This window comes from Papaver somniferum, chromosome 2 (genome assembly GCF_003573695.1).
Source record: "Papaver somniferum cultivar HN1 chromosome 2, ASM357369v1, whole genome shotgun sequence".
Taxonomy (NCBI): Eukaryota; Viridiplantae; Streptophyta; class Magnoliopsida; order Ranunculales; family Papaveraceae; genus Papaver; species Papaver somniferum.
In genome coordinates this window covers 34,582,542-34,597,725 of record NC_039359.1, presented here as the reverse complement: position 1 = coordinate 34,597,725, position 15,184 = coordinate 34,582,542, and the positions used below count along the sequence as shown (strand labels likewise).

Below are 15,184 nucleotides of genomic sequence, written 5' to 3'. Positions count from 1 at the left end.
CCAAGGATGGCTTATTAGAGTTAGCGCGGCATTACTGGTCCATCTGCTTGGCTCAAGTGTTGGTTATTTGTCATGTATTTATTATCCTAGTCATGTAATATGTTGTCCTGGAGTGTCTTGTAACTAGTTATATACCCAGTTAGGGTATTAGTCTTGGGATATCGAATAGTTGAATCAAGGTTTATCCTTCATTTCTGGTATGTCTTCCCCTTCTGGTAAGAACCCTGGCTAGGTTCTTATCACACACATTAGTATTTCTAACTCAAACTATCATGTTGTGTCTAGATAGGTCACGGTTCCCATGAAAGAAGGTTGGGTTAGCTTTGCATTGGTTCCCATCTGCTTAACGGTACCTTAGTTGAATATTATGCGATTTTTTTTAAATTTTCTAGTAGAGAATTACGGCAAACCCCCCTAAAAGTCTTCTTTTATCACGGCAAGCAAGCTCTACAACGAAAGGTATGAACTTCTCTATTACGGTGGTGAAAGGTGACCACATCAGTTTACCTTCTAAGAACCTGTTGGCTATGGAAATACCACACTTTTTTTTTTCCCTAAGGGATTATATCCTAGTACTTGCTCCAGGCCCATTTATCCTAATATCATTTCACTTAACCAAGATAACTTCCATTGGCAATAACGAATCCTGAATCTATTAATGCACCTGATTCCAGACACCTTTCCTAATCACCGGTTCCCGAACATCCAAGACGAGCGAAGTGATTTTAAGAAGAGATACGGTTGTACCTCGCAAAACATATTTCAAATTCTAGGGTCTTAATAAACCGAAAGTTCATAAACCAGGTCCGAATTTTCCACAGTTAGTAAAGAGCTTCTTCACTTCGAGTCTCAGCATCAAGACTTTCTAATTTTCATAATCTCTAATCTGGCTCAGTAGCTAACTAACCCGGCAATGTACATTCTTCGTTATTATCAAAGCTCAGACTTAAAAGATACAGTGGTGCACAAAGCTCAGGAAGTCCAAGTAAATGGATCTTTTCTTAAAAATATCAGTAGGAGACCGACTGCATATATTAATCATGGGTTTTGTTGGTCATAATTTTGCATTTCCCCCTTTCATATCCGGCATAAAATTGGCTCAGTTTTCACATTCAACATTTCTCTGGTAAGATTGCGTGACTTTTCTTAATTTTTTGCTAGGGCAAGGAAATGACTTGAACATCTTAGAGACGGCCATGAAATGAGCGTCAAAAACACTCATTCACTTAGCAAATCCAATCAAAGACTAGATGTAAGAGTATTTTCTGATTGTGGGGGCTATTGTAACACACTAAGAGGCTAATGTTCAGAGGCTTGAACGAAAACCTACTCTTGGACGGCTGAACATCGACATCTCCCTTACATTCATGCTCCAAAACAAAAATGAAAAAAAAAAAAAAATGAAATTTTGGGTGACAAAATAAGAGAATCACTTTCCTCTAAACTTTTTAACAGTAAAAGAAACCAAATCGAATAAAATCCTAATGTACCTGTACATGATGAAAATCTGAACTGCAACTTAAGCTGTTCAAATCCACCTGAAATCAACCAACAAAACAATAATTGTTAAACCCCCGTGACCAAATCGACCATTAAAAGAAAACGAAAACTTAAATCCAAAACCTAAATGTACCTGATGAAGAACTGCAACTAGAGCTGTTGAGATTTACCTGAAATCAACCAATAATTATTGTTATACCACCATGAAGAAAATCGAACATTAAAAGAAAAAAATAGGGAAAAAAATACTTCAACCAAAAACCCTAACTGTACCTTTACATGATGATTTTGAAAATTAAACCCAACTGTTGTACAATTGAGAGATGTAAAAGGTTAATCTTAGTGAGGTTTTCTGATATAAGGGCTTAATTAGGTTTCTATGGTGGAGTTCTGAGTGTGGAGGAGAAATTTTGGGTGGTCTGGTTTTTTCTCTACGAATGACTTTCTCTACGAGGAGAGATAGAAAGGATGTGGAGGAGATAGCATCTATTAACGCTGGTGAGGAGAGATAAAGAGGATGCAGAGAAGAGATAACGCTGGTGAGAAAAGGAAGGTCCTACCTAAAAAAAGTAGCACTGATTTAACTAGGTAACGCAGTCGCGGTGTGGGTTGTTGACTCGGGGATATAAACGTAATTAAAAAATTTATACAACGACCGTTTTTAACACTGGTTGTGCTCCGCATTTTTATTAAATATAGGACCGTCTTGACCGGTCCACGGTCCATTGACCGCCACTGAGGTCGGGGGTGTGGGTCATTAAGATCCCCTTTTCCACTAGTGACTGTTTATTTATGTACTTCATTGATACTAGTATTCTATTAACTACCAAAATTTGCTTGCACTGGTTAAAACTACGTTATTCTGAATAACTGATTGACCACTGGGTCAAATCTTTGCAGGAAATATGATAGAGCATCGATGGAGTGTTTTGAAGAAGCTCGAAAATCATACAATACCTATGACACTTTTTTTGTTTGTCTTCTTACCCATGTGTACATAGTTGTACACATATTGATTTTCAATGTGCACATAGTTGTACACCTGTTTATTGATAATTTACGTTGATCGGGATACACATAGTTCTACAAATGAAGGACTTTCTATAATATTAAGAATTAGCTTACTATGTAACCTTTACGGGGATACCTTCATATACCATCATCGTTAGTCCCCGGATTCTTAATCATAATGTGAGAAGTTCTATAATATAAATTCTTACATTTTGGGTATAAACTGTACTGCTTGCTGGTCTAAATTCTTGCACCTCAGGCATATATTCATCTACTATAACTATAGGTTTAAAAGACTGAATACTACTTTAAATTACCCTTTATGTTTTATTTTCATGTAAATAAAACTATGTTACGTTGAGTTTTTGTTTACTTACATCGTTGTTGCTTCATGTAAAATATTCTTCTAATTTCATGTATTCTAAACAGGTTCTATCATCTCACATTTTGTTAGTTTGTGTAGGTTGGACCTAATTCAAGTTTCCTACATGTGAGGATGGTGGAATCACCCAAGGAGGCTGCTAACAATTGCAAATAGTGAAAGTTCGATACTAGGTAAGTTTTCTACTGCTCATTCTTCTGATGAGAAAATTTCTTTCTTAATGACCAATATCCTATCTTGTACTCGCTTGACCAATTTGGAAACAATTTGTAGGTTCTTAGAGGTTTTTCAAAACCATTTATCAACCATTTATCATGTTTTTGTATGTAGGCAATGCCAAGCATACGTAAGTTAATGAATGCCCAGTTCTAAATTTTTAAAAGTTTACATAGTTCACATGTTGATTCTTCATGTGTACATAATTGTACACCTGTTGATTGTTAATGTATACATCGTTGTACACATTTTTGTTTATGATATAGAACTGTATTATACCCGGATGCACCTTTGACATCAGTTTGTCTTGGTTTATGCATCTTATTTTAGGGACTCACAAACTCAAAATGGTAGAGCGCTCAAGCCTACCATAAGGTTTGCGGAGGTTGATGGTTCAAATCCATTTGAGTTTCCATACTATGTTTATACAATATGTGTAGGTGCGGACACACTGGTGTACCTGTGTAAATACCATGAAATAGATTTGTTATTAACCGAATATGGTTGATTTTTTCCATGATGCATCAGTGTATTTTCCATGAAAAATAGGTCGCCTGTGGGTATGAATGGTCGATTTTATGCATGTTTTGTAGGAGTGTACATATTAGTGCACATGTGTAATTCCATGAAAAAGTAGGTTGTGTCTGGTTATGAATGATCGATTTTATGCATGTTTAGAAGGGTGTACATATTGGTGCCCCCATGTAATTCCCTTGAAAAAGAAGGTTAGGATGTGGTTATGAATGATCGATGTTATGCATGTTTTGCAGGGATGAACACATTGATGCACAAGTGTATTTTTCCATGAAAAAGTAAATTTGTGGGTGGTAGTGAATAAACGGTCTCATACATGTTTTGAAGGGGTGTACATATTGGTGGACAGTGTAATTCTCATGGAAAAGTAGGTCACGTGGTGGATATGGACGACCTGGACAAAGTGGTGCACAAGTGAAAAACTTACTGCATAAGCTTTTAAAAGTTTCGTGCATGTGCACTTTTTTTGTACATATCAAAATAAATTTTTTGATATGGGTACTTTTTTTGTAGCTATCGAAAAGAGCTTTCTGAATATATAAAGTTTGTGAATTTTGGATGAACGGTTCGAAAAATAAATCATTTTAAAATTATTTTTATATTATTTAAAGTTGGTGACGTCATCATATGTCACTGTGGACTAAACTGAAAATATTTGGATTAAACTGTAAATATCAAGGGTTATTAGTGTACTTACCATACTTCAAATAAATAAAGGACTAATTTGTACCTAGTTGAATGGGTGTGGAGTCTGTGGACTAACTAGTATATTTAGATGGGATTTTGGACTAAACCATATTTTTCCCACGTTATTAAGGATTGCAGGTGGTTGTCTTGACGAGCCTCCTGAGCTGAAGATTCTTTAGGAGGAGTTTATATTTCTTTTAGTGCGTATACTCTCAATTCCCACAGTTACTAGCATTCAATTTTACCTGTCCAGAATTGGGTTCTTCTTGCACTTTTATTTTCTCAAATCTACAACCTACGAGAGTTTTCAATTACGTGAGACAGTTTTAGTAACATATTGGTACTCCAAAATAATGGGTCTCTTCGCAATTGTTTCCACTAGATACTATCTTCCTTGTTACCAATGGGGTACTACATACTGGAATTCAGTGGTAACTCAGCTCTTGAAGAAATATGTGGTTGAGAAGGCCCAGAAATGGTTTGGTAAGATGAATGACAGTATTGTGTGCAATTTTAGTAGAGGTGCAGAATTCTCACTTTTGCGGGTTCCAAATGAGTATCATGCTAATATTAAACTTCCTAATGTTCAATCACTGAAGTTTAATAGTTCTGTTAATAAAATGGAGAAATATGGTTTGTTGAGAATCTTAATGAAGAGTTTACAGAGTAACTTTACATCTCATTCAGTTAGTACTGTAGCTACATTCTATCATGGGGTCTGTGGAGTGCACCTTAGAGCTTATCCTTATCTTGTGTTGCTACCTTGGATGATGTTTGTTTTGACCAAATTCTTAAAGAAGTTTGTATACCTAACAAGTTCTGCTCCAATTTTATGGATGCAAAAGCCACGACAACTCTTCAACATACATGCAGCAGTCTACAGTTAGCATACAGGCAGCAGTCACAACTCGAAGAGTGTTTCATGTCTCAAATTTGAGAAGAGCTCTATTTCTGACCACAACTTCGGTGTTGGCTGATCAAGCAACTTTAAACCTTGAGGACAAGGTTGGTCTGAAGGGGACAGGAATGATAGCAGTCGGCCACAAACGTGACCAAGGATGGCTTATTAGAGTTAGCGCGGCATTACTGGTCCATCTGCTTGGCTCAAGTGTTGGTTATTTGTCATGTATTTATTATCCTAGTCATGTAATATGTTGTCCTGGAGTGTCTTGTAACTAGTTATATACCCAGTTAGGGTATTAGTCTTGGGATATCGAATAGTTGAATCAAGGTTTATCCTTCATTTCTGGTATGTCTTCCCCTTCTGGTAAGAACCCTGGCTAGGTTCTTATCACACACATTAGTATTTCTAACTCAAACTATCATGTTGTGTCTAGATAGGTCACGGTTCCCATGAAAGAAGGTTGGGTTAGCTTTGCATTGGTTCCCATCTGCTTAACGGTACCTTAGTTGAATATTATGCGATTTTTTTTAAATTTTCTAGTAGAGAATTACGGCAAACCCCCCTAAAAGTCTTCTTTTATCACGGCAAGCAAGCTCTACAACGAAAGGTATGAACTTCTCTATTACGGTGGTGAAAGGTGACCACATCAGTTTACCTTCTAAGAACCTGTTGGCTATGGAAATACCACACTTTTTTTTTTCCCTAAGGGATTATATCCTAGTACTTGCTCCAGGCCCATTTATCCTAATATCATTTCACTTAACCAAGATAACTTCCATTGGCAATAACGAATCCTGAATCTATTAATGCACCTGATTCCAGACACCTTTCCTAATCACCGGTTCCCGAACATCCAAGACGAGCGAAGTGATTTTAAGAAGAGATACGGTTGTACCTCGCAAAACATATTTCAAATTCTAGGGTCTTAATAAACCGAAAGTTCATAAACCAGGTCCGAATTTTCCACAGTTAGTAAAGAGCTTCTTCACTTCGAGTCTCAGCATCAAGACTTTCTAATTTTCATAATCTCTAATCTGGCTCAGTAGCTAACTAACCCGGCAATGTACATTCTTCGTTATTATCAAAGCTCAGACTTAAAAGATACAGTGGTGCACAAAGCTCAGGAAGTCCAAGTAAATGGATCTTTTCTTAAAAATATCAGTAGGAGACCGACTGCATATATTAATCATGGGTTTTGTTGGTCATAATTTTGCATTTCCCCCTTTCATATCCGGCATAAAATTGGCTCAGTTTTCACATTCAACATTTCTCTGGTAAGATTGCGTGACTTTTCTTAATTTTTTGCTAGGGCAAGGAAATGACTTGAACATCTTAGAGACGGCCATGAAATGAGCGTCAAAAACACTCATTCACTTAGCAAATCCAATCAAAGACTAGATGTAAGAGTATTTTCTGATTGTGGGGGCTATTGTAACACACTAAGAGGCTAATGTTCAGAGGCTTGAACGAAAACCTACTCTTGGACGGCTGAACATCGACATCTCCCTTACATTCATGCTCCAAAACAAAAATGAAAAAAAAAAAGAAAAAGAGGAAAAAAAAAATCAACATCTCCCTTATTTTATCTTTTAATTAAAAGAATGCAACATCTACCAGTTGAACATTAGTCGCTTTCCCTATTATAATTATTATTATTATTATTATTCGATAAAGAGTATTATAAGAAACTAGTTGGAAGCTCAACAAGCTGAGCTTCAATAGCGCACTACTATATTAGTTGATCATGTTGTCGTGCTAACCTACCAGCGAGCCTTATGATTATGTCCCAAAGGGGACAAGCCAATTTTAACTTGCATGTCAAATTCTGTCACAACGGGGGACTTCCTAAAAAGCATCAAATTTTTGCGGAACGTGGATGGCCAGCTGAGCTAGCTACCGTTTTTAATAGTAAAATTAGTAAAAGGCCCACTTTAATGCTTTGGAGGCTAATTATCTGCCGCTCAAAAGTTTTTTCTTCCAAGTGACTGATGTTTAGCTTCTTCATCGCCACCATCACTCATTCTTATGAATGAGTATATGAATGAGTTTGGGTGAATGAATGAGTGTTCACATTCCATAGTAACACCTCATTCGGTCTTCCTTTTTATCAAACTCCTTCGCTTTGAATGAGTATTTTCATCCCATAGCCATTGCTCTTAAGAGTAATCTAAGAGTATATTTGATTTACTCAATGAGACGGAGTAAAGCAGTCCTAAATGCCAGGTCCCGATTAATCCGAGACCTGGCCTATACGAAAAGGATGCAGGCCTAGAGCTGACATTTGATATAACAAACAGTGATTGCAAACGACCTTTTGAGTTTCTAAATAGTGATTGCAAATGCAAAGAAGCAAAGGCTGAGGAGGAACATATCATTGCGAGTTGCAGCCTGAACATTGACTATACAGAAATCGTGATAAAACTGAGGGAATTCTAAAATGATGTTGAACTATTAGCATAATCTTAAGATGATTCTACATAACTTGATAACGATAAAGCTTTTTTTTTTTTTTTTTTTTATCAAAATAACGATAAAGCTGGGTTACATGATACGTGGAGGATTGAATGCAAAGATGACCAATCTAAAGGTCATTCACACAATATAACCCGCGAAGCGGGTGCCAGCACAGATAATATGATGTATATACAGAGATAATCATATAATATAGTACTTAATATACGAGTATACTGCTGTTTCTAATGATCCAGACTGGATATTTCTCTATAAGGCGAGTTCTGTTCAAAGAAGAAACTCCCAAAATACAACAACTTGCCTTGATATAATGCTACAAAAGACACAATCAACTACAACTATAACTACTTGTACACCATAGTAAAATAGCAACACTACCAATGGGCAACAATTCATTTAACTGCTGAAGGAAATTTACACTGAAACACCCTAAATCAAGTAACAGCACCAACAGAGTTACCTATAAAGATAGAGGACAAAAGTGTCCTAAACTCCTTGTTTTCTGGGCAAGTCATTATAGATGCCCAGAAATCTTTGCCTTGCAGGAAGGACACATATAACCAACAGAATTATACTCAGTTGCTGAGTCCGTAACATCGATGTTGAATACCAGCGCACACCAAACGCAAACAGTGGGGGTGAGCTGTGGCCTATTTTCCATATTTGGTAACATTGAAGCCCAATCAAAGCTAATAGAATTTTCAATATCTGTTAAACCTTGACCCATAAAGCTGCTAAACCTTGAAGATTCCATGTCATCCAACCTCAGTTCTTCAAAATCTGATACCTTCTCAACCTGCCTCGAGTTAACAGAATGCATATTATTTTCTCCTTGTTCCTTAAATTTAAACAAAATAATGTAAGAAATGACTTTCAGAAAGAACGCTAAAATTTATCATTTTTTCGACACAGCTATTACGAAATCATCTACAGCTACAGGAAAGCTAAATACAGTAATAATAGTTTGCATACTACCTAACAACCTTATAAAAGTTTGACTTTATTACTGCACAACCATGATGAAACATCCAACACCCACAAAACATAGGCTGTAGAATTCTTACAAAAATGGATCACTGGTAGAATTATAGAATGATGTGATTTCTGCGGCATGATTTACAAGGTGACAAGATCACCGCTAATGGGAATCATCCTTAGAATATAATCCATGTGGACCCTTTAGACAAGTCACATACCCCGAAGAAGTGTAAAATGGAATGATAAAAACAAAACAGTCTTTATCCACCCAAACAGAATTTTTTATATTACTTCACCATGTAATATGCAAGACAAATAATGGAAGTACTTGTTTATTCAAGGATTCACAATTTGTTTGGCGATAGCATACCTTATCCGAAACCATATTGAAAGTGGGGAAACAGTTAGATGATTTCCAATTCCAGGTCTCAAGTAAATTCCCTTCGTCGATACTCCCAATAGTTAATACATCCTTCCCGCGCGCAGAATCCCTTGAGGCGAGAAAAATCTCCTGGCTCATTATTGTCAGATTCTTTGACTTCAGAAAACTGGGACCCCTTTGGTAGAGAGAGAAAACCTCATCGACACTAGCTGCAGCATCGTTAATTTGGTGACCAATTGACAGAGAAAGCCAACAGCTTTCAGAACCGGCTTCCTGCTGAGGACCACACTTGTCATTATGCCCACTAGCACTTCCATAGACATTATTCCGCATTAGAGGTTTAGATGTACCCACTCTCTCGATAAACCTTTCTGGTGAAGTCCATATCTGTCACTTTGCCCACTAGTGCCAAAAAAACATAAATCTCCAGTAGAAGCTTTAGATGCGCCCGCCTCTCACTAGGTGACATAGGTTGCGAATACAGAGAGTATTAAATGTTCCGTACATGTTATTACTGTGGTCATGGATCTCACCCAACTTATTTGCGCGTTGTAGCATAATACTCTGCTGCTTATCATAATATCCATCAGCCAAAGTTTCATTCAATTTATCAGCCCCACCACCTTGTTGCTAATGAAGAAGCCAGATGTAATCCCCAATTGGATTTGGCAGTAGAAGCTCCTGAGATGGATTCTGTAGCTGGCGTGCAACTAGGAGCTTCAACATTCATCTCATCAAAGTAAGATTTGGCATTCAAATTTCTCAGAACAGAATCCTTAAACGGTGCACAATGAGGGGGAGCCTCAGCACTCAAACCACCATAATTAAATTTGGCACTTGAATTTCCTGGAATAGAGCCAGTAAATGCTGTGATACGAGGAGAAGCTTCGTGATTCATCTCATATCTGGCACCAAAAATTCCTTGAACGGGATACCTTATAGGAGCACTTTGAGGAACACCGACATACACATCCTCATGATCAGATTTGGCATTTAAACATTCCTAAAAAAGAATCAGTTAGTTGCACTCACAGGAGCTCCAACATTGACCGCATCAAGTTTACATTTTGCCTAAAAGTTGCTGAAAATAGGATCTGTAACTCGTGTGCTGTGAAGAGCTTCACCGCTAATTTTTCCATCGCAATAATTGGCATCTGCAGCCACTGGAACAGATTCATTAACCGGTACATTATGAGGAGCTTCAACACTCACCGATCACAGTTAGGTCTGGGAATCCGAGCTTCGCAAATAGAATCCATGTCTATTGTATTATAGGGGGCGTCCACATTCATCTTGTCCTGGTTGGATTTGCCACTATGAGAATCAGTAACAGGAATATTATGAGGAGCTTCATCACTTGCCCTGTCACGTTTGCAAATAAGAGTTTCAGGAGCAATATCCATGTCTGGTGTACCATAACAAGGAGCTTCCACATTCATCTCGTCAAGGTTAGATTTAGCACTACCAGGTCCTCGAACAAAATCCCTATATGGTATCATTTGGAGCTTCACCATTCCTTTCACATAGTTATATCGCGCATTGTGCGTTTCAGGAGCAGAACCTGCAACTGCTGCACTATGAGGAGCTTCAACGTCCATCCCATCAAGGATAGAGTTGGTCTCAGAGATACTTTGAACGGGATCCTTACCTGTTAGTAAGAGGTTCTTCTATGAGAATCTCAACATTGCTACATTTGGAATTAGAAATTTCTGGAGCAGAATCTAAAACTGTTGTACTTTGAGGGGCATCTACATTCATCTCGTCATCATGAGACTTGGCATTAGAAGTCTCTGCAGATTCCAGAACTAGTTCACTGTGATGCTTTTCATCATTGCCAGGCTTCGCATTAAGAGTTCCTGGAGAGGAATCTGCAACTGGTGCACTATGGGGTTTTGCAACATTCAGATCATCACAAGCAGGATTGGAAGGAAGACTTTCTGTAATAGAATCGGTACCTGATGCACTACGCAAATCCTCAACATTCATTTTATCACAGTGAGTTTTTGGCATTCAGAGCTTCTGTAACAGATTCCACAACAAGAATGCTACGAGGAGCTTCGCCATTCATCTCTTCTTTAGGATCCCCAAAAGCCTGAGGTATAGAATCCCTGTCGTGTCAAGCATTTCGTTGCCCTTAAAGATCACGGAAGGTGTCACACCTAAGGGTGACAACTGTATCTCTTTGGTTCAGCTGCCTTTCCTGATGATTCAAGCCTCCTGACATAGGCTTTCACATGTTACCGACATGCCCATTGTAACGATGTTTCTCCAGGAAAATTTTGTGGCAGAATTGACATTCATATTTTCCATCCTTAATTATCACTCCATCAGAAATAGATGTGCAGAGTCTGGACTTGTTTTTACTCTGATGTGAAGTCAACAGGTGCTGCAGATATGCATCCTTATCAGCATAACTTGTGTTGCATTTGTGACAAACTAAATAATCATTCGCTTCAACCAATGGTAAGCTTTCATCCCGAAATGGGGTTGCTGTGTTCTCTTGTTCAGTAAATATAGGTGCCTGAATTGATGCTTGATGGCGAGTGAAATCTTCCTTAGTCTCTACATCCTTGTGTAGAAGATTTGCAATCTGAAACATATCACATAATCTTACGGAATGTGGCAGAACAGACAAATGAATCTTTCAATGGATGATAAAATACTTTTAGCAGAAAAACATTATATAGCATCTAACTTACCCTTCCAGTTGCCAAGTTTTTTCCCACACCGGTCTCAACACTAGAATAAGGATTTGGCTGAGTATCTTGAGTTCCAAAAACTGAATGCAAATACGAAGAAACTTCTTTCGTAGACAAGAATGATGTCCACTTGGGCTGATGGACATTAAAGAACGGAATCAGGGAATTAAGAAAAGACAGCAAACATAACATAGCAGAAAACTCATGAAATGAAAATGAAGAAAGAACAATATGGTTAATAACTTTGGCTTCGATTCTGACTGAAAATGGAAAGAAACAAACAAAATAAGTAAAAGCACGTTGAAGTGATGCCAAACAGCATCCTACAGGTGATGCATGCTACAAACTCTACAACGGGTAAAACAAGGAGCAAAATAACATCAAAACAAGTTTTCTTTTATTCAGGAATTATCCGCAATCTTGTTCTAGGGGTCAATGGGTACCTTACTTGACTTTCAAAGGGTTTGTCAAAACTCTATGGGCTTTCACCCGAAGCTAGTTTCTAACATTCAACTAACAATTGTAAAGGAACAAGCAAACCAAATACAACATATTTTAAAGAAGAAAAAAGGAATCGTGATTGCACTATCCTTCCGGACGCTTTACTTGACAAGTAGGAAGGTCATCACATTGCTTGTGTTCACATACACACATCAAATACACTCATAGAAAGAAATCAAACACACCACATGCTGTACTGAACTCGAAATAATCAGAACTAGGATTCAAAAATAATACTAAAAATATTAGTCAATTGTCAAAATTAGCTGTGTGGAATACCAAAGAAACGGGGAGTTGTAACTGTATCCATTGAGGATCAAAACTGTTGCCGCACTTATAACTTAAAAGACCTTTGACGTGGTTACGATGCATGAGTACTGAAGCCTGAGAAATAACTTCTGAAGGTTGTGTTTCATAAACAACACAGTTCTGTATCTGCTTAAGATCCAAAATTCCACAAAATTGGTTGCTCGAGTGACTCAAATGCGTAAAGAGCCGTTTGCCATTGATGTACTTCAATACGATACACTTCCTTGTAGCCCCCCCACCCACCACAGAAAAGAAAAACACACACAGACTCACATAAACAAATCTAAATCCCCAAAACCTACAAAGCAGCCTTAACAACTATCCTTACCACTTAATATTGTCCACATCCTCGTTTGACATTTTGAAATAAATCTCAATAACATGGCCATTTTCTTAATTACTCTCAAATAAGGATGTAAACAACATAGTTATAGAATGCGTTAGTTGCGGGATTTGCAGTACGTATGCACTAATTAGTCAACAAAGGTATCGAAAGTATTCGAATTTGAGAGGTGGGGCATGCTGATGATGTGGAATAATCACGAGATAAAACCAAAAGAGCATATGAGGAAATACCTCATGGATAACGAGGCCAACTTAAATACAGTGGCTAATAGATTTACTAATTCCACTTAGTTTACACAAGCATTTTTCAATACAGATAAATGCCAATATACCAAACAAGATATTACACCGAAGTTTTAAGCACGTATAAGGTAGATTTATAGAGGATGTTATATGCCATTATATGTGGGCCTTTCCTTTCATATCGTTTGTTCGGATACAGCCATCTTCAGCTGTGATATTTCCTACTCTGCAAAGCAGTTGTATTTTGACATTATATAAAGTTGTGGATATTCTGGTTGACTTTCTGAAGTAAAGATATGCACATCAGGAGGACTAATTCTAGAATCTATACACGGCGTTTAATCATAAACCCGGATAACAAAAGATAAAAAAGATGATAAAATATTAACCCATATTAAACTTGAAGAAATAAACCAAAAAGCAGGAAAGACAGAGTCTTCATATATAACAAGCAAGAAAAGAAAAGAAAAAATTAGCCCATATTAAACTTATTTGTATAGTGCCTCGAGATCGAAATGATAATGCTTGCTTAAGAAGTAACCAGAATTGTGCAGTCTTTACATAAGTAGTTCAACTCAACCGGTGATAGTTACTTGGTTGTCCATGCATAAAAACTCCATATCCAACAGTCAAGGCTATCAAGTTGAATCCCTAAAGCTAGTCCATGCCCATTAGTATTTAGACTTTCCATACTGCTAAAGTACTAAGTTAAGCACTTAAACTTTCTACGACTTGTCAGCAATTTCTACCAGGTATATTCCGAAATTTATAGTATTAATGCGGTGGTCTCTAATATATGACCCCTAAAGCAAATGGTTAACAAGTACAACAAACATCAATGGTTCTACAACCGCACAGACGAAAAAGCAGCCAATTAATAGCAAAATTCTACGTGTACAACACCTAAATCTAATTCCATGATCTCTGAAAGGATATTAATTAAAACCATAAGTATAAGAAACTGAAAATAGATGAGCAATAAAAACAAGCAGAACCTTATATCGGCGGCAATACACCCACACTCGTCCTTCTTTCCTCTTCAAGCTCAGCAGAGAAGTTTCCATCCTTTAGGCAAATGGTCCCCAAAATCAGAAGCATCAACAATCTTTCTCTTCTTCCTAGTTACTAGCCACTGTCCATCTAACGCTCTTAAAACCCTAACAATTCATCATCTGTCTCCAAACCAGCAGTTCTATTTCTCAATTCTTGACCAAATGGATCATTACTAGTACCCAATGCAGCAACATCAACAACATCCCCATTCTTATTCATAATCTCCCTATCCATTATGCTCTGATCACCACCAGTCCAAGTAACAATCGCTTTACTTTCATCCAGAACTTTCTCATTTGATTTCTATTCCGGATTGGTTCATATTTTTTAGGTCTCCCTCTTTTCCTTTTCCTTTCTCCATCCTCAAACCCAAATTCTTCTTCTAACACAAACCCGTTTCTTCCCTCCTCCACATTCAATGCTTCTTCATATACAACCAATTCATCAAAAGATTTACTCTGATCACCAAATGAAACTAATTCATCTTCATTCTAGTTCCTTCAACACTAAACCCAAACAATCCCCTAAGATGATTAACAATTTGTTTATTCTCTAATTTCTCGTAATCATAAACATAATTAGGGCTTTCAAAATTAGGGTTTTGTAAAACTAGGGTTTTTAGGGAGTAATACGACAGCATGAAGAAAAACGTCTATTACGTAATAGATTGTTGCTGTGATGGTCAAGTTCATGTTCAGGAGGGCGAAATTGAGACGAGAATAAGTTGTTTTTTACTACTGCGCTTTCATTGAAGACTGATCGATCAATTTTAGGGATGATAATGTCATCACAACGAGTAAGATCAAAAGTATGTTTGAAGTACAAAGAGATAACGAGTTTTAATTCTGATTGTGATAAGATCTTAAATCTATTATAGGTAATGACTCTAGATGTAAGGGTTTTGATACTGAAGATATAGAATCAACAATCGCCATTACTGGATTTCGGGAAGAGTTTTCGGTTTCTTT

The 15,184-nt window shown here is 37.3% G+C and overlaps 2 protein-coding genes and 2 long non-coding RNA genes across 5 annotated transcripts; 1 reads left to right on the top strand and 3 right to left on the bottom strand.

Moving 5' to 3' along the window:
* Positions 1-1,470: 1,470 nt before the first annotated feature.
* LOC113347346 lies at positions 1,471-2,353 on the bottom strand. Its single transcript, XR_003358915.1, has 3 exons — positions 1,774-2,353; positions 1,634-1,670; positions 1,471-1,538 (listed from the first exon to the last, which is right to left on the bottom strand). It is a non-coding gene; the product is annotated as an uncharacterized LOC113347346 (long non-coding RNA).
* Positions 2,354-2,429: 76 nt separating this feature from the next.
* On the top strand, positions 2,430-4,247 carry LOC113353114. Its single transcript, XR_003361082.1, has 2 exons — positions 2,430-3,066; positions 3,880-4,247. It is a non-coding gene; the product is annotated as an uncharacterized LOC113353114 (long non-coding RNA).
* A 3,620-nt stretch (positions 4,248-7,867) lies between these two features.
* On the bottom strand, positions 7,868-9,093 carry LOC113353113. 2 transcript variants are annotated; one of them, XM_026596821.1, is made up of 2 exons: positions 9,055-9,093; positions 7,868-8,502 (listed from the first exon to the last, which is right to left on the bottom strand). In XM_026596821.1, exons 1-2 carry the CDS (start codon positions 9,067-9,069, stop codon positions 8,221-8,223), a joined length of 297 nt encoding a protein of 98 aa, XP_026452606.1. In that variant the 5' UTR covers positions 9,070-9,093; the 3' UTR covers positions 7,868-8,220. The 2 variants fall into 2 exon arrangements, with proteins under 2 accessions (XP_026452606.1, XP_026452605.1); XM_026596820.1 differs by having other exon boundaries at positions 7,868-8,544; positions 9,055-9,090.
* A 1,963-nt stretch (positions 9,094-11,056) lies between these two features.
* Positions 11,057-14,261, bottom strand: LOC113350838. The gene is made up of 4 exons (XM_026594947.1): positions 14,162-14,261; positions 11,766-11,905; positions 11,301-11,656; positions 11,057-11,174 (listed from the first exon to the last, which is right to left on the bottom strand). The coding sequence occupies exons 1-4, from the start codon at positions 14,259-14,261 to the stop codon at positions 11,057-11,059; spliced, it is 714 nt and encodes a 237-aa protein (XP_026450732.1).
* Positions 14,262-15,184: the final 923 nt, after the last annotated feature.

What these genes read in the sequence shown, in the direction of transcription:
- LOC113350838 (XM_026594947.1), bottom strand. Translation starts at nt 14,261, where the DNA reads ATGCTTCTGATTTTGGGGACCATTTGCCTAAAGGATGGAAACTTCTCT. An exon ending in GGGTGTATTGCCGCCGATAT is followed by an intron (nt 11,906 to 14,161) that starts AAGGTTCTGCTT and finishes TCTTTAATGTCC; the next exon opens with ATCAGCCCAAGTGGACATCA. An exon ending in AAAACTTGGCAACTGGAAGG is followed by an intron (nt 11,657 to 11,765) that starts GTAAGTTAGATG and finishes GATATGTTTCAG; the next exon opens with ATTGCAAATCTTCTACACAA.